Source organism: Aegilops tauschii, chromosome 5 (genome assembly GCF_002575655.3).
Source record: "Aegilops tauschii subsp. strangulata cultivar AL8/78 chromosome 5, Aet v6.0, whole genome shotgun sequence".
Taxonomy (NCBI): Eukaryota; Viridiplantae; Streptophyta; class Magnoliopsida; order Poales; family Poaceae; genus Aegilops; species Aegilops tauschii.
Window position 1 is genome coordinate 512016668 of NC_053039.3, and position 25268 is coordinate 512041935.

Below are 25268 nucleotides of genomic sequence, written 5' to 3' on the forward strand. Positions count from 1 at the left end.
TTGCGAACATGAATTAATCCAAAGATTAATAATGATTTTTCTTGTGAATTCAATTCATCTATATGCTTTTATCTCATGTTAGTGTTCAAGTTTTTTAAATCTTGACCGCGTGTATAATAGTGTGCCTAACATCTTTGAGGAGGAGAGAGTACTGCATGGCTTCTGTTGTAGGAACACCGTACTATTAAGACGATTTCAGATAATCTATCATATGGCACAGAGACGATTCGAACCCCTCGGAATGTTTATGAAGATGGTGTTTTTCTTGCGTTTCATTTTCGGTGGACTTGAGTCATAGGAACACCGTACTATTAAGAGGGGTCCGCTTTGAAAAGGTTTGGGTGGAGTCAACACGTACATAGTCACTTTGCACTCTATTTCCTTCCAGGCAACTGAGATTATCCTTCCTTCTTGCTTGGGCCTTTCAGAACGGCATAAGCGGTAGTATCGCGCTCAGCAGTAGTACCGCTCCAGCGGTACTGCCGTAGTTCAGTACTGTCCCTACTTCCGCTTGTTTTTTGAGTTCTGTAAATGAGCGGTAGTAGAGCGGCAGTTCAGCACGGTAGTAACGCTCCAGTGGTACTATGCCCTAACCGCCACCCCACTACCATAAGTTTACCCGACATACTAAAGCTAAGTGGAAGTATCGCTCCGGTGGAACTACCGTTGTCTTCTACCGCATGGAGTACCGCTTATTGTTTGCATTCTGGAATGCTCAGTCCCTCGAGCAGAAGTAGAGCGGCAGTTAGTAGCAGTAGTACCGCCTAGGGGGCACTACCGCCCTGCCTTCCTCTACTACCGCGGGTTCCGGCTGCTGTTCAACACCAAGCGGAAGTACCACTAGTGGGAGCGGTAGTACCGCTCTGGTGGCACTACCGCCTCCCTGGTCTGCTCTATTGAACGCGGTGGCTGAAACATCCATAACTACCGCTTATGCACGGGTTGTGGGTGCATAACGGTTGGATTTCATCCCCCACTATATAAGTGAGTCATTTTCCCCAAGTTGACTTACCTCTTCCTTCCCCAAGCTCCATTGTTGCTCACAAGCTCATTTTCACCCGATCTCTCTCCCTAGCCAATCTAAGTTGTTGATTCTTTAGGGATTGTTTGAGAAGGCCTAGATCTACACTTCCACCAAGAGAAATTTGATTCCCCCCACTAATCCCTTGCGGATCTTGTTACTCTTGGGTGTTTAAGCACCCTAGACGGCTGAGGTCACCTCAGAGTCACATTCCATTGTGGTGAAGTTTCGTGGTGTTGTTGGGAGTCTCCAATTCGGTTGTGGAGAGAGCCCCAACCTTGTTTGTAAAGGTCGGGTTGCCGCCTTCAAGGGCACCACTAGTGGAATCGCGGCATCTCGCATTGTGTGAGGGCATGAGGAGAATACGGTGGCCCTAGTAGCTTATTGGGGAGCATTGTGCCTCCACACCGCTCCAACAGAGCGTACTTCCTCTCAAAGGGAAGGAACTTCGGTAACACATCCTCGTCTCCTTCGAATCCACTTGTGGTTATCTCTTACCTTTATTTTGTGCAAGATTTACTTGTGTTGTTTATCTTGCTTGCTTGTGTTGGTGTTGTTGCTAGCATCATATAGGTTGCTCACCTAGTTGCATATCTAGACAACCTATTTGTTGCTTAACCTAATTTGTTAAGAAAAGCTAAAAATTGGTAGTTCCTATTCACCCCCCCCCCCCCCCCTCTAGTCAACCATATTAATCCTTTCAACATGTCCACCACGGGGATGCCGCCACCACCATACTATCCCTGCTTGAACAGATAGCCACCAAGACTCATCACCAACCATAGATCATAACTTCGCGTAGTGAGAAGATCTCGAGTACTTTTGTGCACCACCGTCGTCACCCTCGCCGAAGCCAAACCATGAGGGACTAGAGTGCGACCGTCGAGCTTCCCAAGTTAAACAACCTTCGCGTGGGGCCCCATTATCATCCAACACACCCAGAAATCTCCCCAAAGAACGGCTCCCATGCCCCCTTGGCGGCACTGAAGCGTCAACCCCACCCTAATAAAGAAACTACTTCGGGCTTGGACCCACCTAAGAAATGAAACATGCATTTTTTTAGATTACGTATGTTTTGCTCACTATAGCATTTTTTATACCCGTTCTCAGTCTTCCAACATGTGGCTATTGAGGGGCTCATGGAAGCCACCTACCTACTAAACTTACAATGCTAACTCGGCCAACCCATCCCAATAACATACACATCTCTTTCACTACCCTTACATGGCCATGCTTTGAAGTCCATAGTATGCACTACAATCTTAGTCTCAACATATAGGTGGTGTCCATCATGATACTAAGAAGATTGATAGTTGAGTTAAAAGACCAAGGAAGATTGGATTCATGTATGCTGGGTGTATGTATGGGCTTGGTATCAATACAAATGTTGATGATTTTAAGAATGAAGGGCGTCATGGAGCAATTTTATTAGAAAAGCCATCAGACAAGTATGTAGTTGATGCCAGATCCGACCAAAACCAGACTTGGATGTTTGTTGAAGCCATCAAAATTGCCTAGGATGTTGCACGTAGAAGGATATGCCATGAACGTTGTTTTGGGTCCTAGTTGCAGCTGCGAGTTGGTATGTCCAGTGGATGTCTGAGTGGCGATGCCATATAACACCCCTTCTCCGGATAATTTTATCTAACTCTTCCACGTTAATCTCGTAGCTTGATCCTTAATGAACTGAGCCAATCACCAGGTTGAGCTTGTTAAGCTTAATAAGATGAACGAACAAGCTAACAGGTTCTTTCATTGTGGATTAATAGTGTAGGTCTTCTAAATGCAATATGCAGGTTTGTACATCTTCTGGTCTTCTTTCGTTATGGGTTACTTTGGTTACTGTGTTCAAAGTCACAAAGGAAGAAGCTTCTCCTATTCATCAGCAGCAGCAAGTTAGAAAAGGTCTTGTCAATTGAGTTTGGCCCAGGCTTCACTCTTTTAGTTGTGCTCTTGTACATAAAGAATGCCCATGTCCATGGCCTTGTAACTCAAGATAAATGTGTCCCTTTGCATTTGCAAGTAAGGTTTATGATTATCGGGTCTGATACGAGAAGACCCTTTTTTGAAGGTATAAATTGAAATCGTGATCTTTCAAATTTTGCTATGGTTCAGGGTCCTTGATCCTGAACAAGAGTTTCGGTCATTCTCACACGGAACTTATGATTCAGAAGTCGTCATTTAACAACATCTACAATTTTAGCTATCCAGGTAAATTTAATTTTACACCCCGCGTCCCAGCAAAACTATACCACTGAAAAAAAGCTCATGAGACAGAGACACGCGGACAGACAGAAGGGAAGTTTCAAAGTTGGAATTGGTCGGGGTGCAGCTAGGCTAGTGATAGATATCTCCTTCTCCGGTCTTGAGCTTCAGGCCGATGGTTGAGTCAGTGGAAATGTGGATAACTTTGGTTATGATGATGGTTGTTTCTGGAAGCTTGAGCCGGCTGTATAGCACGTTGAAGTACACTTCGGAAAGTTGTTAAAGAGTCTTGCGAACGAGCGGGGTGGCATGGCAGGTACCGGTTCGACTTGCTTGTGGTCGTGCTGAACTGATGGTGCAGCTAGTGTAGGCAGTGATAGATTCCTCCTTCTCTGACGTTGTGTTTCAACCCGACGGCTGGAGTCGATGGCATCTGGCTGTTTCTGTTTGCTACCAACAAAATTACGACCAGCAGAGGCAATACTAATGAGCCGCTTGAATGCGCCACCTGTTCTCGAGTAATTTTTGGAACAGTTCTTTCTCGAGGTGCTGCGGTGGAGGGATAGTCTGAACCATTCCAAAGCTGAAGGAGCACAGCCCAAGATTCAGGTTTTAGACAGGTCCAGAGAAGAAGTGTCCTCTCGTTCAAACAAATTTTGGATTTGATTTGGTTGGGGCGCGCCGGGCCCGGGCAGCAGTGCAACGCCCGGGCGACACGCGAGGACCCCAGTGGCAAGCCACTGTGGTGGGCCCTCCCCCACAAAAAATAAATTTAATATCGTTGTGGGCACATGGCCCACATATCAGATATTAAACTGATAAGAACAGATACTACACTTGATCTTAGCCAAAAGGCCGAGAAAGGTATGAGTTGCAAGCCGCGCCACCCCCTCCCTCTTATAGCCTCGCCGACCCCCTCGCCCTCCCTCGCCGCGCGATGTGGGACTAAACGAGACCACCAGCCTCCGCTCCTCTCACGCACCAGCGCAGCAGGTCCGACGATATGTGCTAGCCGCGTGGGCTTTTCGTTTCCGCCGGCCCGATGGGCTTCGACGCGAACGGGCCCGACTGCGCGACGGATGGGGAGCCCAGGCCCAGGCCGAGAGGGAAAGTGGGAGAGGAAAAGATAAGGCATCGGGTGCTACCCGGCCGCAGGCCGCAGCTCGCACGCAAGTATACGCAACGCAAGTCGTCATCGCACGGGACGGGACGAGTCGAGGTCCAAGTCGCTCGAGCGCAAGCCCGCCGTCGCTCTCGCGTCCGCCGCAGCTCCGACCTTCCAGAAGCTTCCGGGAGCCGTCCATGGCCACCGCGCCCGCGCCGACCGCAGCCGCCCCCGCGCCCGCCGCCGCGGCCGCGGCCGTCCCGTCCGCGTCGGTGCCGCGCGGGCAGGTGGATCTGGTCGACTTCATCGACTGGACCGGCGTCGAGTGCCTCAACCAGGACCCCGCCCACGGCATCGCCAACGCCCTCAAGCAGGTACGCCAAGCGGCTCCCGCTGCCACACGCGATCCCCGGCGCCGATCCGGCGTCGGCCCGTTCGATTTTCGCCGGGGGCACTCCCACCCTAGGGTTTCGTAGATTAGCGCCGTGTCACGGCCGTGTTAACCCTTCTTCGGATTTTAGTTTAGATGCCATTACGTTTCTGACGAGTGGTGGTTTTCAACAGGGTTACAGGGAGGATGAGGGGCTGCACCTCGCCAGCGACTCGGACGAGCAGCTGCTGATCTACATCCCCTTCATGCAGGTCATCAAGCTGCATTCCGCGCTCTTCAAAGGCCCCGAGGAAGAAGGTGAGATTTGTAACTCCACGTCACTGCATGAATGCTAGGTTGCTGCAACATTGATTACTTAGAGATAAGCCTCTTTTATGAGCTCAGGGAGGAGGAACTTGTCTATGTTCAAACCAGGGTGCTCGATTTAGTCTGTTGCGAATGCTAATAGATGGTTGAACACAAGTTATGTTTTTGTAAATGTATGATAACCAAGTTCTTTGGACCTTATGTGTGCCTGACCCATAGTTCAAAAAGGCGTTGTGCGCTAATTATGTGTTTAGGGACCTGCTTGCGTCTAGTTCGCCACTCCGTATGCGCACCCAAATGAAAAAGGCGCTAAGCGTAGGGGGTGCCTTGCACTTTTCCAAGCGCGCAAGACCAAAGCGCTGCGTCCGGCCGGCCGGCTCTTTGCACCCAGGCGCGCTTTTTTGAACTTTGGTCTGACCTGTCGTCTAGTGTTTAATGCTAAATAGAAGAGATTGTTACTTATGGTGCTATCGACATTATAGAGATTGTTATGTATGGTGTTTGCATTAAAGCAATGCAGAGCCTGGGGCTCCTTCCGTTTTGGGGGAAAACCTGGCATGATCTAGTGGCCTAGGACGCTTTGATTTGCCTCTTCTTCTTCGTTTATAAATAAAATTGACAATTTACAGCTAATATCTGTAGTTATTGATGCACTAGTGGGCTAGGGCACTCTTTTCTGATATCAGGTCTGCAAATGCTAGTAGAGAGTACAATTATATCTCTAAATTTATGGTCAGATATTAGTTGGTGGGACCTATGTGGTGACCATCTGACCTATCGCCTAGTGTTCCATGGTACATAAAAAAGATGGTTGCTTATCAGAACACTTTGGCACATGGGAGCATATGCTCCTGCCATCGAAAAGTATATTTCTTCTCTTTCAACATATTTTAGCTTTGTATAATGCTGAAAAGCTCAACAGTTCTTCTCTTTCAACGCTTTACAACAATATATAGCTTGATATGGGAATGCTAGGCTGCATGCTGCTTTTCTCTTACCACTTTTTTGTGTTCATGCTTCTTTTTCTCTACCTTTGAGTGAGTTATTTAGTTTGTAAGTAGTAGCCCCTTTCTTAAATCACTTCAGTGTTTCTCTTGGGTGTGTTGATGCTTTCTCAAATAGTTAATGCAATCTTCTTTGAACACAGGCCCAAAGACAGTTAAACTCTTCTCCAACAGAGAGCATATGGGTTTCAGGTATACTTCCTTTTAGTTTCACTGAAGCTCATTGATACCGACTTCTGAAAACATTTTGGGTTTTCCCTTATTCCTGACATAAATTTCTGTATTGATTGGCAGCAACGTCAATGACTTCCCTCCAAGTGACAGTGTTGACCTGTCATCCAGCCATTTACTGGAAGTATGTTGTTATCCTAAAATCTAAGTTTGTTTTTTATATTCTTTTCCTTGATGCCCATGTCTTAGCTTATGCATTACCTCAAATTGATGAGCCTTGGCTATTCTTTTCTGCAGAGTAAGCCTGTCACGCTAAAGTATGTGAAGTTCCAGAATGTTCGCAGGTATGTGCATCTCTCTCTAGCAGGTGGGTAACAGGCATTTTGTACTGCTATCTGATTCTTATAACCCCTTTTTTGCCGCCCCAGCCTGACTATGTTTATCGAAGACAATCAAAGCGGAGCTGACATCACAAAAATTCAGAAGATCGCGCTTTATGGAACCACGTAAGTTCTGTTAGCACCTAGTATTTCATAATTTGCACTGGATGTCTGGATGCACATATTATATTGTCCTTTTAGCTGGACTGCTCAGATTGTGGGAGATCTGTGATTAGTTGTGCCATCAGGAATCAGCATCATTAGTTCCTGAAGCTGCACAATAACCCAGAAGTATTTGTGTTGTACTCCCTCCGTCCGGAAATACTTGTCATCAAAATGAATAAAAAAGGATGTATCTAGGATGTATTTTAGTTGTAGATACATCCTTTTTGTCCATTTTGATGACAAGTATTTTCGGACGGAGGGAGTATATTCTTAGCAACAGCTTATTTTGGAAAGAAAAGATAATTGTAGGGTGAAAGCCATTATTTTAGCAAATCAGAACTGAATTTGCAAGAGTCATTACTGTATCGAGGCAATGGCGAAGTTTAAGCTCTTATTTCCCTTATCGTAGATAAAAAAATCACTTCATAGATATTGCAGACTGATTTTTACCCCCCATATACACATTTGATGAAAATCAGTCATTACTTGTGATTCATCTCCTGAACACATTTTTTTTTGTTCTTTTGCCAGTGTGGACACAACAAATATGAAGGACCTGAAGAAGATAGAAGAACATTAAGCAGACCCATCTAAGATAGTGTGTTTCAGTGGCTGTAAACATTTAACTGTTGTGGTTGATGCTGGCAACTTTGTGCCCCTATTTTACACATGAGGTATTTAAGAGCCCAGTTAGCCTCCTGTAGGCTGCAATTTCTGCGTGTGGGCTTGTTTGACAAAAGAAACAAATGTTCCTTGCTGAGAAAATTCATATCCATATCCCTTTTCCCTTGAGAGTTTGGTGTTGATGACGCTTGCCTTGGCTTGTCGATGATCATTCCATATGTTCGTCGCGACGAAAAATGTTGATTGGATTGGCAATACTACATTTCTGTTGATGTCCGATAACAGTTGACTCATGTTGAGAGCACGTAATAACTTTACATCCATGGTAATCTACATACGGTATCTAGTTTAGCATACATACATGTGCCAGGCAGGCAGAGGCGAATGAATCAGCATGTTAGGTTTGGCTGGTTTTCTCCGATCAAAATCAGTCGGCGGCATCGAGGGCCATGAGTATGGCCCTGAAGAGGTTGATGATGTCGAGGTAGAGGGTGATGGAGGCGGCGACGTACTCGTCGTAGGTGTAGCGCTTGATGAGGTTGTCGGTGTCGTAGATGATGAAGGCGGAGAAGATGAGCGCGGCTATGCAGCCGTAGACGAGCACGGCCGTCTTGCCCATGGGGAAGAGGATGATGACGATGGCGTAGAGCATGAGGATGACGCAGGCGGCGAAGAGGAAGGGCCCCAGGAACTCGAAGTCGTGGCCGCGCCTGCCCGCCCAGAAGGTGTAGGCGGTGAGCGAGACCACGACGACGAGCGTCATGCCCGCCGCCTCGAAGATGATGGGCCCGTGCTTGGTGAGGCACCCCAGCCCCACCGACAGGCTGACGCACACGGTGAAGATGCCCAGGAACACCAGGTTCACCGGGTGCTTCTGCCGGAAGTAGACCATCGGCAACATCACTGCGCTCACACCAACGGCGTCCATCAGCAATGCATGCATGGAGAATGTGAAAAGCGAAGCAGAGATAGGCTGGGTACCGACCGAGGAGGGGGGAGATGAGGATGATGATGAAGGCGACGAGGGCGGCGGGGGTGCGGGAGAGGAAGAAGTTGCGGACGCAGTCGGTGACGTTCATGGCGGCGGCTACGGCCACGGTGACGAGCATCTGGATGGAGACGATGACGTACACCTTGCGGATGAAGGCCCAGCGCAGCTCCGGGCTCTCGATCATGTACCCGTCGGGCGGGTAGCACGCCTCCACGTCGTGGTGGTGGTGGTGGTGGTGGTGGTGGTCGTGCTTCCCCATGGCCTTGGATCGGGGCCTGCCTTTCCTTGCCAGCAGGTAGAGGACGACGGACGGACGCACGGAGCGGCTGGTCGACGGTCGTGTCCCGGCCAAGCAATGGCGTCTCAATAGCTTCCGCCAGCCATGGACGTCAAGTCATTTAGAGGTCATGGCTGGAGACATCTATTCTGGGCGCGGTCGCTTCGAAATCTGCTTCCCCGTGCCTCTTTCTTCACCGTCCAAATAATTCCACCACGTTGTTGATAATAACGGAATACACAGCTAGGACTGACGGGGACTATACTCTTTTTTATGACAATTTGGGTTCTTTTTTCGAGAGCATGCAAACTGCGTGCCATAGCTTTATAAAAGGCACAAAATCCAAGAATTCCAGCAAGCTCTCACCACATGCCGGCCGAGTAGCAAGCTCGCTCCAACTCGAATGCACACAATACAACCCTTAAGTGCTTTGTCCTAAACCGACCAACAAAATCGCGTCCCGACCAACAACGCCAGTCACCTCTAAAGAGCATAACAACTCTAAATGAACTCTCTTTGTCGACACACCAACCAGCCTTGGATCGCCTGGATCGGTTGTCTGGCATTGTCGCTGCCCGCTCTGGGCCTGCAGGCGGCAGAGTAGAAGCAAGTGGCACGGTGCTCTGGCTTCCGGAGCCCCGTTGCGGTGGTTGTGGTGGTGCCAGCATCAACACAAGTAGTACACCATGGTGATGAGGGGGCCGTGTGGATTGGCTCCTGGTTCGCACTATGAAATTCAAGCGGAGACATGGCTTGGTCTCACATGGTTCGTTGTGGATTGGCTCCTACTCTAGGTCAGAGTTGGCGAGGCATAAGTGGGCGAAAGCCTTGTCCTTCGACGGGGGTCGTTGCCGGTGATGTTCCTTAGGCCTCGTTTGATACAAGGGGATTGGGGAGGCTTGTGGAGAGGGGGATTTGAGTGGATTGGGTGAATCCCTCTCCTCCACCCAATCCTCTCAATTCCCCACGAATCCTTCCTCCTTCAGAAATCCCTTTATTTGGTTAAACTTCCTACGACAGCAGCAGCATAGCAAGCGTTCAACTCTTCTCTGTTCCCGGGTTTCGTTGGTGCGATCATGCGCAGGTCTGGGCAAAAGCCTTTTGATCGACGGGTCGATGACTGGCACCGTTACCTTCTTGATGGTGGAAGAGGTCACATTAGGCAGCGTTTGGGGTGGCTTCTACAGTTCTTTTTAAGTTGTTTAATGGTTTTCGGCCTAGTCTTTCTTACAAACCGGCCAACTTTGTAATTTTTCCTCACTTAATGACATCAGCCGAGCTCCTGCCTTGGTCCTAAAAAAAGAGACATCGAGGACGCACATCACATCACAATAGGGGGGGAATGGAGATGTGTGATTCTCCTTTCCCTTTCTCTACGACACTCGAGTAGAGGATATCATATCACAAGATCAAAACACCCAGGATTTTGCATTCATGCCAACATGCAACATTCAGCGGAATTAAAATGGAACATTTCATAGCAAGGAATCAAATTCGCGTGTCTTGCAGTCACAAAGCACCAGTGAGTATATTTTCATCGTGCAGCTTGGTTTAATCACACATTGCATACTCCAGGAAGCTAGGAAACAAGACATGCGATGGAGTCTAGGACGGCAGAATTTACTGATAACGATTGTACATGCCTACAGGTATCTGCGGGCAATCATGAATTTTCTGCTATGCACAAGCTAGTGGACTAAAATCAAGGCGAGCAGGGCTCAGGTGCGCTCAGCTATCGGCTGCACGCAGAATTTGCATCAGATTCAGGAACAGGTTGATGATGTCGAGGTAGAGGGACACGGCAGCCCAGATGTACTCATCATACGTGTGGCGCTTGATGATGTTGTCCGTGTCGAAGATGATGTAGCCACAGAAGATGATCGACGCCACGGCCCCATATATCATGGTGGAGATCTTGCCCAGTGGGAAAAAGATCTGCCAGCACAAGTGTTATTAGTATTATCACGCAGGAACCAACGTGATCGAAATAGTTTTGCAATATCCATCTGAAGAAATATACTAGAAGGGGCATAAGGTGCAGCTGCCCAACCTGGATAAGTGAGAACACCATCAGCACCATAAGAGCTCCAAACAGGAACGGGCCCAGGAAGTTGAAGTCATGGCCTCTCTTTGCAGCCCAGAAAGTGTAGGTAGTCAAGCTGATGACCACCACTGCTGTGAGAATTGCAGCTTCCAAGATGATTTTTCCTGCGCACACAACAATAGTATAATCAATTCACAGTACAAGCCCCGCCCTATAATCAATTACTCCTATGGAGAGTAAGTATGACAACTGATGACAAAGATGAAGTGAAGACAGAAGAACATGCATCATGATAGCTGAAACAATTTGTTATTTTTAGTCCAAACTTTAGCGATGTAATTCAGATATCAAACAATCAAAAGCAAATTAAAAGATCACAAGAAGGGAGTAATGCCAAAGCCCTCACTGTCAACAACCATCAGTGATGTCTCAGCATCAAATCCAAAAGAGGCAACTTACAACATCCAAACATGCAGTGATGCCTCAAGTGCTTAGCGGAAATGTTCAACAGAAACACCAGAGAGTTAACATGGTATTCCTAAACAAAATAAGAATTTATGTAATGTGTAGATCTGAAAAACACCATTCAGAGCAATTCTAGACCCCTGGAGAAAACGCTCAATAAAGTCGTGCTACTCACTGAAAATTTAGACTACATCCTATATATAGACCTAAAGTGGTTGCATTATCAAAAGTTGATGTCGACGCTAGGAACTTTATGACATGCACATTAAGAAATATTACGGCAAGAAACACACATTGGATGACATTCTAGCTCTTCAAAAGGCCAATCGAATCATGCCTTGGGTTCCAAAAAATTAAAACTGCAACAGGGCTAAATCTGTGAAGGGGGGAAAAAGGACAAAGGGTTCGTTACTAAACAAACAAGACAACCTTTACAGTTTCAACAAGGGAACAACAAGAAAACTGAAGAAGGATCGACTCTACAGAAGTGGTGATATGGTAAATGCTTTTGTATTGGATAAGTGCATTATAGATTTTCTGACACCTCAAAACCTTGCCCCTAGTGGTAGCACAGTCACAAGAGACTTGGAATTATCACAACAAAATGGGAGGAACTAGAATGGCATTTGCTGATAAGAATTGATGCATTGTGTAGCTACACGTCATCCGGATCCTAGAACCTCACTGGAAATTTAGAGTACATCTGATAATATAGACCTCTCTATATTACCGATGGTAATATAGAAGTAAATACCGATGACATGTGGTTGCATTATGGAAGTAAATACAGGTGGTAGGATTTATTTATTTTGACATGCACATTACAAAAATACGAATGCAGAAAACACACACATGAGAACTCTCTAGCACTTCGAAAATGTTAATAGAGTCGCCCCTAAAACTGCAACAGGGATAAATCATAAATGTGTGAATGGGAAGAACAAAGGCAAGAGGTTCCACTGCTAAACAAACAAGACAACCTTTCGAGGGAACAAGAAGAAAACTGAAGAACTGTCGACTCTACTAACATGTGGAATTATGAATTATCATAACATAATGGGAGGGAGCAACTAGAACGACATTTGCAAAACTTTGCTGGACAGCCTGAAGTATAGCACAAACAAGATTGGCATAGTAATACATCGGGAACATATGTATGTAAAAGCTGTGGACCCAGAGGAAACTCAAACTTGCTGCCAGTACAAACAAATAGGATCATGTAATCAACAGATGGATCGAGCGAATCACTGCATTCTATTGACATGCACATTAAGAAATATGAAGGCAGAAAACACACACAGGAGAACTCTCCAGGTCTTTGAAAATGTTAATAGAGTCGCCCTTAAAACTGCAACAGGGATAAATGTATGAACTGGAAGAAAAAAGGCAAGGGGTTCCACTTCTAAACAAACAAGACAACCTTTCGAGGCAACAAGAAGAAAACTGAAGAAGTATCGACTCGTACTAACATTTGGAATTATCAGAATATAATGGGAAGGAGCAACTAGAATGGCATTTGCAAAAACTTTGCTGACTGATCTGAAGTATAGTACAAACAAGATTAGCATAGTAATACACCGGGAACCTATATATGTAAAAACCGTGGACCCAGAGAAAACTCAAACTTGCTGCCAGTAGAAACAATAGGATCCATGTAATCAACAGATGGACCAACGAATCACTGCATTCAATTGTTGCCTGTAGTACCAAAGGGGCAGATGCACACACATACTTCTGCTTTGCATCCTAAGTAGGAATCCAAAATTTATATGAGTAAAGTGTTCTACTTACGAAAACACCATCAGTATGAGCTAATGCTTGTGTGGAAAACGAAAGGGCAGATTCTCAATGTTAGAAGTGGTTTGCATTCACTAGTAATCTATTATCACGCATAACTGTTGCGGATACTCAAACAAGACCAAATAAAAACTCCATCCACAGACATATCTAGCAATCATTCGAGGACATGAGCAATAAATCAGAGTCTAATGCAAGGAACAAACAAAACCATTGCGTGGCATTAGAGCCCAATCATAATCATAATCTGACACAACTGATGAGGATGCTCACCAAGTCAAACTACAAAAATCAAGTAGCACACGGACAACGAACAATGATTTTACTGAAGGAACACTGATTTTAGTGAATGATGCAAGAGAGAAAAGGGTTCCATCTGTCACAATTAACACGAACAACAACAACTACTTCATCATAAGTTAATTTCAATCACAGATGAGACAACTACTTCATCATAAGTTAATTTCAATCACAGATGAAACAACTACTTCATCATAAGTTAATTTCAATCACAGATGAAACAACTACTTCATCACAAGTTAGTTTCAATCACAGATGAATAACCAACAATGATTTTAGTGAGCGATGCAAGAGAGCAAAGCGTGACAATTAACACACACAAATACTACTTGACCACAAATTAATATGCTCAATTTAGTTCACAGATGATAAACTAACTAGCAATGATTGAGAAATAACAGGGGAGCGAAGGATGTTATTTATTTGTTACCGCTGGTGAAGGCGCAAGTCATGCCGACGGCGAAGCTGATGGAGACGGTGAAGACGCCGAGCAGGATGAGGTTGACGGGGTGCTTCTGGTGGTAGTAACGCAGCGGGCAGAGCACTGCGGCGCGAACGAAGCAAGCAATTCCATCAGTCAACGCAGGAACCCGAATTTTAGAGAGGGGTCGGGGTCGGGGAGGCTCGACATAATAATTACTGTACCGATGAGGGGCAGGACGAGGAGGAAGATGTAGAGGCCGAGGCCGGCGTTGGAGGAGACGAAGAAGTCGGAGACGGCGGGGACCTTGACGACGAATCCGGCGACGGCGGCGGTCATGGCGAGCTGCACGGAGAGGATGACGTAGATCTTGCGGATGAAGGCCCAGCGCAGCTCCACGTCCTCCGTCATCCCCGGGTAGAGCGGCGCGGAGCCGCCCGCCTCGAGGTCGAGGTCCGGCGCCTTCCGGTAGCCGAACATCGCGGCTGGCTCTCGAGCTAGCTAGGGTTTCGGTGGGAGGGAGGGAGGGAGGAGGGGGATGGGGGGGAAGAGGAAAAGGAAAGCAGATGGAGTTGGGCACGCTTCGTCTCTCTTGGTCTTGGGGGATGGATGGGTAGGAGTAGAAGAAGACCGAACTGCCGGGTCAGGTCGGGTGGGTTCGTGCCTTGGCATCGAAGGATAGTTAAAGACTCTTTTTTTTTTTTTTTTTTTTGAGAACGGATGGTTAAAGACTCGGGACGGGACGGGACGGGAACGCACGCGACTGACTTGCGCCAAGACCGGCTCCGGCCCGGCCCGGCCCAGTTATGTGTGGTCTATGTGGGCCCACCAGGGGGCCCATCTCCCTCCCCGGTGACGCACGCGTCGCGTCTCTGTCCGTCCTCTCTGATCGGAAGGAGAGGATAATCCCCACGCCCCACCACCGCTTCCGGGGGATCGCATATCCGCACGCGCACCGCTTCCAGAACCTTCCATCCCCAAAGCGGCCCGCTGCTACGGCTACTCCCCCGTCACCTACCTGCCACCCTCGCATCCCCATCCTCCCTCCACGATCCGATCCCATCAACTCAACTGGTGGCGCGCCTTCACGGTCATCACGCCCACGCCGTGCTTGCTTGCGCCCGTGTCTCCGCGCACCCATTCCTCCGCCTTTGTCACGCGCAAACCGTGCCCACTTGGGCCGCCACTTGTATTTACATCCCCCTATCTCTCGTGCCTCCCTGCCGAAGCGAGGGGGTTCTCTCGGCTGGTGCCGTGAGCCACCGGATGATGAATCCGGTCAAGGTGGAGGGCCGCCCCACCCCCACCCCCACCCCCTCCCCGGCGGCCGCAGGCGGCGGAGGGGCGCCGAGGCCGATGGACGGGCTGGGCGACGCCGGGCCCACGCCGTTCCTCGCCAAGACCTACGACATGGTCGACGACCCCGCCACCGACGCCGTCGTCTCCTGGACCGCCACCAGCAACAGCTTCGTCGTCTGGGACCCGCACCTCTTCGCCACCCTGCTGCTGCCGAGCTACTTCAAGCACAGCAACTTCTCCAGCTTCGTCCGACAGCTCAACACCTATGTAAGTATCAGACCTCTCCCCCTTCTCCTTGCTGCTTTGCTTTGGGCCCTTTATGCCTAAATTGATTGATTGGTTGACGCCAGTTGCTGGTAAATCACAAGGGTTAGGAATGACTGGAGCTTGGGATTACTAAAAGTACTGGAGTATCTGCTCACCCGGGGATTACTGAAATTTTGATGTATCCAACTTTGCCTCGTGTTCACAGTCCTAGCGGCTCTAGTTCACAAAGTATGGCAGGGGATCATTGACATATGAATAGACCAAGTTAGTTAGAGAGTGATTGACATCACTAGTGGTTTGGGGGTCTCACAGTGGCATTGTGGCTTGAGGACTATGAGGATGAAGACAAGGTCCAGTTTGCAGTCTAATTAATAGATCAAATTTTAGCTACCATTATTCTCCCTACATACCTCCATCTTTATGGATGCTGTTTTAATTTCAATGAAGTTGTGCTGCAACATATTATGTACATGTTCGCCTAGGTACCTAAGAAGAAATAACCAATAGGATGATAGCCGATACTTGGTAGTACGTGTCATGTTTTCGTTTTATGCAACAATTCATAAAAATTCTCGGAATCTACAGAGTCAGTTGACATCAACTTGGAATGTACAAGCACACGATAACCTTAAAGCCAGCTGCTAGTTTGTGTGTGCTATTTTTATTTTTAGACAGTGGTTCGTAAAAATCCTTGAATTAACCAAAGTTGCAAGTACTTGAGTCAAATCCAAAACCTACAGAATTACCTGAGTGCAATCTGGAATTACAAGCACATGGTAAAATTGAAAATAGGCGAAAAGCCTAAGATAGTTGTGTTCTGAAATTGAAGATGTACAAAATTTAAAGCCTTGATACTTTGGCCAAAAGATCTGATCAGAAAGAGTAAAAAAGGATGTTTGTTATGCTACTGTCTGTGTTGCCTGTAGTAGAAAAATTGATATTTTGGCCAAAAGATCAGAAAGAGTAAGAGAGGAAGTATGGTATGTTAGTGTCTATGTTTCCTCTAGTAGCATTGCCGATAATGTGGGTTATTCTCTTATATATATGATATATCCTAAAAAGTCGCGTGTGTTGGAAGAACAAATGTTACAGGATGATTGTTGCATTTTTAGGAGAACCTTGAGATTTTTTTGTTTTGGGGAGGTTTGTGCGTTGAGTTAATCTGTGGGTAGTTTTATTGACCTTATAAGTCTTTGAGAGCATGTGTGCAGTCACCAACTCAATGCTTTCATGATGATGTTAGCTCCGAGTTGGTTTCACACATTATAGATAGGCTATCACCTGATCTTTTGAGTAAAATCTTCCAGTTGATACTTCATTTGTTTGCCTTGAGTAAAATCTTCCAGTTGATACTTCATTTGTTTGCCTTGAGTAAAATCTTCCAGTTGATACTTCATTTGTTTGCCTTGAGTAAAATCTTCCAATTGATACTTCATTTTGCCTTGAGTAAGCTTCCAGTTCATACAATACTAAAGGATGAAGATGAAGAGCAAAGTTGACAAATAAAGTGAAGAACTGAAATCAGCAAACTGAAAAATGTATGAAGTGAGTAAAATCTTCCTATTGATACTTCATCTTGCCTTGAGTAAGCTTCCAATTCATACAATATTAAAGGATGAAGATGAAGAGGAAAGTTGACAAATAAAGTGAAGAACTGAAACCAGCAAACTGAAAAATGTATCATGAGAACTGAAACTTGTCATAAAGAGGTAAATTAGATATTCTTACAGGCTCATCTTCTTCACACACACTCTCTCTCTCTCTTTGCCACTGTTGTTTCTCTAAATTTCTGAATGGTTAATTTGCTGTTGGATAAACTTTCTTTCTGCCTTATTTAATTATCCGATTTCTGACATGGTTGTTATCGCCTTTGGCAGGGCTTCAGAAAGGTGGATCCTGACAGGTGGGAATTTGCAAATGAGGGATTCTTGCGAGGGCAGAGGCACCTTCTCAGAAATATTAAGCGCCGGAAACCTACACATGGGTCTCAGAACCAGCAATCTCTTGGCTCCTACCTTGAGGTGGGGAACTTTGGACATGACGTGGAGATAGATCATTTGAAAAGGGACAAGCAGCTCTTGATGGCTGAAGTGGTGAAGCTCAGGCAGGAGCAACAGAACACAAGGTCAGATCTGCAAGCCATGGAAAAGAGGCTGCAAGGAACTGAGCAGAAGCAACAGCAGATGATGTCATTCTTGGCGCGAGTCATGCAGAATCCCATGTTCATACGCCAGCTGATCTCCCAGAGTGAGATGAGGAAGGAGCTGGAAGATGCCATCTCAAATAAAAGACGGCGCCGCATCGACCAGGGACCTGAAGTTGTCGATAGCATGGGCACTGGCTCTACCCTGGAGCAAGGGTCACAGGTAATGTTTGAGCAGCAGGAGCCAGTGGACTCGCTCGTGAACGGTGTCATATCCGATCTTGAAAGCTCGTCCGTCGATACAAAGGGAGCTGAGGTGCAGCAGAGTGTCGCTTCCAGCCGTTCGGAGCAACTGAGAGGCAGGCCCAGTGGAGAGCTAAATGATGATTTCTGGGAGGACCTGCTGCATGAAGGGGGGCTCGGCGAGGAGGCCAGCAACCTTGTGGTTCCAGATGACATGAACTTGTTGGCTGAGAAGCTGGACTAGCTCGACTCAAAGAACAGGAATTCCAGACAATAATCCATCGCATTCTATCGCCGAGCAGCCCTGAGAATCCTTACCAGAATGCCTGTTGTTATATATGTATATATATGTCTGTTTCGGCCATGATCAGTCAGTTGAGTGGATCACTGCTGCCTTTGGTGATGATGCCACCATATTATCTTAGCGTCGGTCTTATTTTCGTCAATGCCGTGTTTGGTTCAACTTCTGGGAGGATTCTAGTGGGTTGCTTGCGATTACGAGGGATCATCTATCTGCCAGTGTCTGCTGTGCAAAGATTTTAGTCGGATTGGGCTGTATGCCTGTATCCATCTAGTTTTCTGATAGCTAGTGTCATCCATATGAGAATAAATATGATAGTACCCAGTATATAGCACGCATATGTGCAGTGATTGTATCTGGATGATATTGATGTACAGTAGTATCATGGTGTGTCTATGTGTAATGTACTTGCTACCATCTTCTTTTAGGCAACTGTACTTGTTGCTTCCTTTGGGAGGCTTTGTACTGTATCCTGTATTCCTCACTAAGGAATTGGTATCTAAAGTTCCTCACATTAAGAAAGTTCATATCAGAAGTAAACAGCATTAATTCCTGACTTGTAAACCCTGATGCATTGCATTAGACCTGTAAGTTTATCACGGAGTATGTCACAATTTCTGTTGTTTTCTCCCACATTGCATTTGTGTAAGTTAAAATTTATTTGCTTGGTTTTAGAACAAAATACTTACTTCCATAAACTAGGTTGCAAGATAAATCACTTCACAAACCTAACAGCTTATACATTGCTTACCATATAGCTAATGAAGAGTTGATATATGTACTCGTTGTTTTATCTTCTGATACGGCCAAACTAAATATTACTTGAAACTCCACAGCCAGTCGCCAGGTATATATATAACTATAATAAAATAAATAAAAAATATGGCAAACCGATGCTTCGTTGAACATGCTTTTATCATAGAACAGATGCAGTAGAATCTTTTTCAAAATGTGGACAATAACTTTGCAGTATGGACATTACATTCCATTGGGTGTTGAATGATAGATTGGGCAGTACAACCGTTGAACAAAATTGAATACTTTCTCCACGAAATGTCAGAAATGCAAATCAAATCTAGACCCTCTTCTTCCGAGCAGAAGATGCCGGCGACGGCGGCGCCGAGCATGAGCAGAGACCGCGCAGAATGGCAATGACAGCAAACACGGCGTATGGAACATACATCTGAAGCAGCTTCGTGGTTGCCTTCCCTGAGCCCAGCATCTCACCAAATATTGCCGACTGAAACAATTGCAATCACTATTAGTAGGAACGGAATCAAGATAATAACCATAGTGATATGGTAGCGATTGACTGAAGCCGGCCACACTGAAAAATTATGCTGATCTATTCAACTGCGAAGCAAGAAAGCCTAGCCGGCCATGCATCGGATCAGATCATTCATCCGCACGAAATGGGCAGATCCACATCGTTGTCTCTAACTTATCACGAACATACATCTAGAAATGCTCTGCTGAGACGCGGAGTGATTGGGTTACTGTGGAGTTGACCTCTGATTTTGCAGATCCGAAGGACAGGCAGCACATTTAATCTCAGACCAACATGCTCTCAATAAATCGTGGGCAGGAAGGGGGCGGCAGACGAGGGTTACCAGGGAGGTGAGGGTGGTGACGCCGACCATGAGGGAGGTGGTGGCGGCCCATCGGCGGCGGGCGAGGACGCCGTAGACGGTGGCGACGGAGAGCGGCCAGAGGAAGGCGAGCTCGAGGCACAAGAGGCCGCGGAAGAAGGCCGGCGGCTGGGCCATGAGGTAGTCGTCGAACTCGGCGGCGTACCAGCGCTTGAGGTCCCGCAGCTGCGCCGGGTAGGCGTCGTGCGAGAGGACGGCCTGCGCGTCGATGAGCGGGACCCCCACCGCGATGGTGAGGGAGAAGAGGACGACCACCGCGTCCGCCACCGCCGAGACGACGCCCATCGCTTCTGCCGTGCCCGTGCGTGCCTGGTCGTGGTCGTGGTCGTGGGTGCGTGATGTACCTGGCTGGGATCTGAATATCTGATGAAATGGCTTGTTTTTGTTTCGCCTGCAGGGTTATTTTACGAGCCTGGGCAGAAACACACCAAAGGTGGGAGAAGAAGAGCATGTGAAAGCCTCAGAGTTATTCTCACTTACTCCCTCCGTCCGGAAATACTCGTCGGAGGAATGCATGTATCTAGATGTATTTTAGTTTTAAATACATTCATTTTTATGCATTTCTCCGACAAGTATTTTCGGACGGAGGGAGTACATACAACATGCAAACACACCCTCTCATAAGTTCATCTTTAACCGATCCCTTAAAAGCCTCTAACGAAGTATATATATATGAGAGACAAACGCACTTAGCCAATCTCTTAAACGGTTAAAGAAGTTAAAAGATAGATAAGAGTTGGCCTCCAAAAGCAGCTCGAGTCTCTCAAATATATTCTATCGGTGTCGCTTCTCAGGATAATTTTCGGCCGTCTCCACTACCGCCCGAGGCACCACCACAGCCCCCGATTCCGGCTGGAATAGATCCGAAGGCTCCTCCGCTACCCTGTCGGGTGCGACGGCATTGGAATGGACCCCCCCTCCCCCGCCCGTCAAGAAAGAGGTTGGGGATAAATAAAAAACTTGCTCCAGACCGGCGCGCCGTCTACAGCGACCGGTGGCAAGGCCGCGGCGGTCACGATGACGACATGCTGGCCTTCCCCTTGCTCCCGTCGGTGACAAGCGCACGAGAAAGCCGACGGAGGCGATGAAGGCGCTCACCGAGAAGGCAAATCTTGTATAATCATCGACAATGACAAGGCAATACCTCCTCCCTCCCAAGCTATCATAAGATGGAGGTCCAAAGAGATCCAAGTGAAGGAGCTCAAGGGGCCTCGTCGTGGTAATGATAGTCTTCACCTTATGTTCTTTTTCATGTAGCTTTCCGGCAATGCAAGCACTACAAGGATGATCTTTGACAAAAGACACATTGGTTAGTCCAAGAATGTGCTCCCCCTTTTAGAGAGATTCTAAATTTATCATGCCAACGTGGGCTAGCCGTTGGTTCCATGGCCACCCCACGTCGGCCTTGGCCATTTAGGCATGTTGCAATATGAGTTTTCTCTTTTAAGAAATCAACCACGTATAGACTGTTTTCAACATGCCCGTCAAAGACCGATTTGAGATTGCTCCTCTTAAAGATGGTCACAAGGAATTCACTGAAACGTGAATCATAACTGACACTTGCCTATTGAATAGTTGAAAATAAATTATAGAGAAGGGATTGAACAAGCTTGATATTTCGTAAGTGATGAATCGCTAGAGATTACCACCTTGCCCAATCCCAATACCTTGCCCTTGCTATTGTCACCAAAATTCTTTATGAGGAACCAAAATTGAAACTACTCGGGAGCATGTGACACGTCACTTGGTGATGCCGTGAAGAACCGTCAAAACTACACTGAGAACTGAAATTAGATTTGTGAAGAGCTGACGTATCACCTACATGGAACCGGGACATTCTTTATGAGGAATCGACATCCAACCTATTCGGAAGCGTACGACACATCACTGGGTGATGCCATGAAGAACTGTGAAAACTACACTAGGAACCAAAGTTAGATTTGCGAAGAACCAATGTACCGCCTACACGGAACCTAAAAATTCTTTATGAGGAACCAAAATCTAACCTACTGATAACCCACAAGTATAGGGGATCGCAACAGTTTTCGAGGGTAGAGTATTCAACCCAAATTTATAGATTCGACACAAGGGGAGCCAAAGAATATTTGTAAGTATTAGCAACTGAGTTGTCAATTCAGCCACACCTGGAGATTAATTATCTGCAGCAAAGTGATCAGGAGCAGAGTAGTTTGATAGTTTTGATAGTAGTAACAGTAGCAGCGGTAACAGTAACATTGATAGCAATATTTTTTAGCAGGTGTAACAGTGATGATAGCAGTAGTAACTTAGCAAGAATAATATAAGATAAATTCGTAGGCATTGGATCGGTGACTTGTTGGATGATATTCATCATGAGACAGTTATAACCTAGGGCGATACGGCACTAGCTCCAGTTTGTCAATATAATGTAGGCATGTATTCCGTAAAATAGTCATACATGCTTATGGAAACAACTTGCATGGCATCTTTTGTCCTACCCTCCCGTGGCAGCGGGATCCATATTGGAAACTAAGGGATATTAAGGCCTCCTTTTAATAGAGAACCGGAACAAAGCATTAACACATAGTGAATACATGAACTCCTCAAACTACGGTCATCACCGGGAGTGGGCCCGGTTGTTGTCACTCCGGGGTTGCCGGATCATAACACGTAGTAGGTGACTATAACTTGCAAGATCGGATCTAGAACATGGATATAATTATGATAACATAAACGGTTCAGATCTGAGTTCATGGCGCCCGGGCCCAAAGTGACAAACATTAAGCATAGCAAAGTCATAGCAACATCAATCTAAGAACATAGTGGATACTAGGGATCAATCCCTAACAAAATTATCTCGATTACATGATGAATCTCATCCAACTCCTCACCGACCAGCGAGCCTACGAAGGAATTACTTGAAGGAAATATGCCCGAGAGGCAATAATAAAGTTGTTATTTATATTTCCTTATATCATGATAAATGTTTACTATTCATGCTAGAATTGTATTAACCGGAAACTTAGTACATGTGTGAATACATAGACAAACAGATTGTCACTAGTATGCCTCTACTTGACTAGCTCGTTAATCAAAGATGGTTAAGTTTCCTAGCCATAGACATGAGTTGTCATTTGATGAACGGGATCACATCATTAGAGAATGATGTGATTGACTTGACCCATTCCGTTAGCTTAGCACTTGATCGTTTAGTATGTTGCTATTGCTTTCTTCATGACTTATACATGTTCCTATGACTATGAGATTATGCAACTCCCGAATACCGTAGGAACACTTTGTGTGCTATCAAACGTCACAACGTAACTGGGTGATTATAAAGATGCTCTACAGGTGTCTCCGATGGTGTTTGTTGAGTTGGCATAGATCGAGATTAGGATTTGTCACTCCGATTGTCGGAGAGGTATCTCTGGGCCCTCTCGGTAATGCACATCACTATAAGCCTTGCAAGCAGTGTGACTAATGAGTTAGTCACGGGATGATGCATTACGGAACGAGTAAAGAGACTTGCCGTTAACGAGATTGAACTAGGTATTGAGATACCGACGATCGAATCTCGGGCAAGTAACATACCGATGGCAAAGGGAACAACGTATGTTGTTATGAGGTTTGACCGATAAAGATCTTCGTAGAATATGTGGGAGCCAATATGAGCATCCAGGTTTCGCTATTGGTTATTGACCGGAGACGTGTCTCGGTCATCGCTTAACGTTCGATGACGATCGGTATTATGAGTTTATGTGTTTTGATGTACCGAAGGTAGTTTGGAGTCCCGGATATGATTACGGACATGACGAGGTGTCTCGAAATGGTCGAGACATAAAGATTGATATATTGGACGGCTATATTCGGACACCGGAAGTGTTCCGGGTGATTTCGGATAAAACTGGAGCGTCGGAGGGTTACCGAACCCCCCCCCCCCCGGGGGGGAACTAGTGGGCCTAGATGGGCCTTAGTGGAGAGAGAGAGGGGCGGCCAGGGCAGGCCGCGCGCCCCCTCCCCCTTGAGTCCGAATTGGACTAGGAGGGGGGTGGCGTCCCCCCTTTCCTTCTCCTCTCCTACTCCTTCCTTCCCCCTCCTAGTAGGACTAGGAAAGGAGGAATCCTACTCCTACTGGGAGGAGGATTCCTCCCCTCCTTGGCGCGCCCTAGGGCCGGCCGGCCTCCCCCCTTGCTCCTTTATATACGGGGGCAGGGGCACCCTAGAACACACAAGTTGACATTGTTTAGCCATGTGCGGTGCCCCCCTCCACAGATTTCAACCTCGGTCATATCGTTGTAGTGCTTAGGCGAAGCCCTGCGTCTGTAGCTTCATCAACACCGTCACCACGCCGTCGTGCTAACGGAACTCTCCCTCGACCTCAGCTGGATCAAGAGTTTGAGGGACGTCACCGAGCTGAACGTGTGCAGATCGCGGAGGTGCCGTACTTTCGGTACTAGGATCGGTTGGATCGCGAAGACGTTCGACTACATCAACCGCGTCACTTGACGCTTCCGCTTACGGTCTACGAGGGTACGTGGACAACACTCTCCCGCTCATTGCTTAGCATCACATAGATCTTGCGTGTGCGTAGGAATTTTTTTGAAATTTCTGCGTTCCCCAACAGTGGCATCCGAGCCAGGTTTATGCGTAGATGTTATATGCACGAGTAGAACACAAATGAGTTGTGGGCGATAATAGTCATACTGCTTACCAGCATGTCATACTTTGATTCGGCGGTATTGTTGGATGAAGCGGCCCGGACCGACATTACGCGTACGCGAGACTGGTTCTACCGACGTGCTTCACACACAGGTGGCTGGCGGGTGTCAGTTTCTCCAACTTTAGTTGAATCGAGTGTGGCTACGCCCGGTCCTTGTTGAAGGTTAAAACAACACACTTGACGAAAAATCGTTGTGGTTATGATGTGTAGGTAAGAACGGTTCTTGCTCAGCCCGTAGCAGCCACGTAAAACTTGCAACAACAAAGTAGAGGACGTCTAACTTGTTTTTGCAGGGCATGTTGTGATGTGATATGGTCAAGACATGATGCTAAATTTTATTGTATGAGATGATCATGTTTTGTAACAGAGTTATCGGCAACTGGCAGGAGCCATATGGTTGTCGCTTTATTGTATGCAATGCAATCGCCCTGTAATTGCTTTTTACTTTATCACTAAGCGGTAGCGATAGTCGTAGAAACAATAGTTGGCGAGACGACAACGATGCTATGATGGAGATCAAGGTGTCGCGCCGGTGACGATGGTGATCATGACGGTGATTTGGAGATGGAGATCAAAGGCACAAGATGATGATGGCCATATCATATCACCTATATTGATTGTATGTGATGTTTGTCCCTTATGTATCTTATTTTTCTTTGATTGACGGTAGCATTATAAGATGATCTCTCACTAAATTTCAAGGTATAAGTGTTCTCCCTGAGTATGCACCGTTGCTACAGTTCGTCGTGCCGAGACACCACGTGATGATCGGGTGTGATAAGCTCTACGTTCACATACAACGGGTGCAAGCCAGTTTTGCACACGCAGAATACTCAGGTTAAACTTGACGAGCCTAGCATATGCAGACATGGCCTCGGAACACTGAGACCGAAAGGTTGAGCGTGAATCATATAGTAGATATGATCAACATAGTGATGTTCACCATTGAAAACTACTCCATCTCACGTGATGATCGGACATGGTTTAGTTGATTTGGATC

At 46.6% G+C, this 25268-nt stretch overlaps 5 protein-coding genes, 1 long non-coding RNA gene and 1 other non-coding gene across 7 annotated transcripts; 2 read left to right on the forward strand and 5 right to left on the reverse strand.

The window, feature by feature from the left end:
- Positions 1 to 3897: 3897 nt before the first annotated feature.
- LOC120965506 (U2 spliceosomal RNA) lies at positions 3898 to 4094 on the reverse strand. The gene has a single exon (XR_005758558.1). It is a non-coding gene; the product is annotated as a U2 spliceosomal RNA (small nuclear RNA).
- A 299-nt stretch (positions 4095 to 4393) lies between these two features.
- Positions 4394 to 7540, forward strand: LOC109773039 (PITH domain-containing protein At3g04780). The gene is made up of 7 exons (XM_020331742.4): positions 4394 to 4705; positions 4896 to 5019; positions 6176 to 6224; positions 6327 to 6387; positions 6501 to 6547; positions 6632 to 6709; positions 7280 to 7540. The coding sequence occupies exons 1-7, from the start codon at positions 4529 to 4531 to the stop codon at positions 7326 to 7328; spliced, it is 585 nt and encodes a 194-aa protein (XP_020187331.1). The 5' UTR covers positions 4394 to 4528; the 3' UTR covers positions 7329 to 7540.
- Positions 7388 to 8726, reverse strand: LOC109773043 (protein LIFEGUARD 2-like). Its single transcript, XM_020331745.4, has 2 exons — positions 8358 to 8726; positions 7388 to 8275 (listed from the first exon to the last, which is right to left on the reverse strand). The coding sequence occupies exons 1-2, from the start codon at positions 8620 to 8622 to the stop codon at positions 7800 to 7802; spliced, it is 741 nt and encodes a 246-aa protein (XP_020187334.2). The 5' UTR covers positions 8623 to 8726; the 3' UTR covers positions 7388 to 7799.
- A 1371-nt stretch (positions 8727 to 10097) lies between these two features.
- LOC109773038 (protein LIFEGUARD 2) lies at positions 10098 to 14437 on the reverse strand. Its single transcript, XM_020331740.4, has 4 exons — positions 13892 to 14437; positions 13677 to 13790; positions 10691 to 10848; positions 10098 to 10575 (listed from the first exon to the last, which is right to left on the reverse strand). The coding sequence occupies exons 1-4, from the start codon at positions 14145 to 14147 to the stop codon at positions 10369 to 10371; spliced, it is 735 nt and encodes a 244-aa protein (XP_020187329.1). The 5' UTR covers positions 14148 to 14437; the 3' UTR covers positions 10098 to 10368.
- Positions 12648 to 13669, reverse strand: LOC141022171 (uncharacterized). Its single transcript, XR_012183299.1, has 2 exons — positions 13511 to 13669; positions 12648 to 13470 (listed from the first exon to the last, which is right to left on the reverse strand). It is a non-coding gene; the product is annotated as an uncharacterized lncRNA (long non-coding RNA).
- A 165-nt stretch (positions 14438 to 14602) lies between the features above and the next one.
- Positions 14603 to 18442, forward strand: LOC109773037 (heat stress transcription factor A-2e). The gene is made up of 2 exons (XM_020331739.4): positions 14603 to 15233; positions 17111 to 18442. The coding sequence occupies exons 1-2, from the start codon at positions 14934 to 14936 to the stop codon at positions 17861 to 17863; spliced, it is 1053 nt and encodes a 350-aa protein (XP_020187328.1). The 5' UTR covers positions 14603 to 14933; the 3' UTR covers positions 17864 to 18442.
- A 375-nt stretch (positions 18443 to 18817) lies between these two features.
- Positions 18818 to 19962, reverse strand: LOC109773036 (uncharacterized). Its single transcript, XM_020331738.4, has 2 exons — positions 19531 to 19962; positions 18818 to 19160 (listed from the first exon to the last, which is right to left on the reverse strand). The coding sequence occupies exons 1-2, from the start codon at positions 19852 to 19854 to the stop codon at positions 18996 to 18998; spliced, it is 489 nt and encodes a 162-aa protein (XP_020187327.1). The 5' UTR covers positions 19855 to 19962; the 3' UTR covers positions 18818 to 18995.
- Positions 19963 to 25268: the final 5306 nt, after the last annotated feature.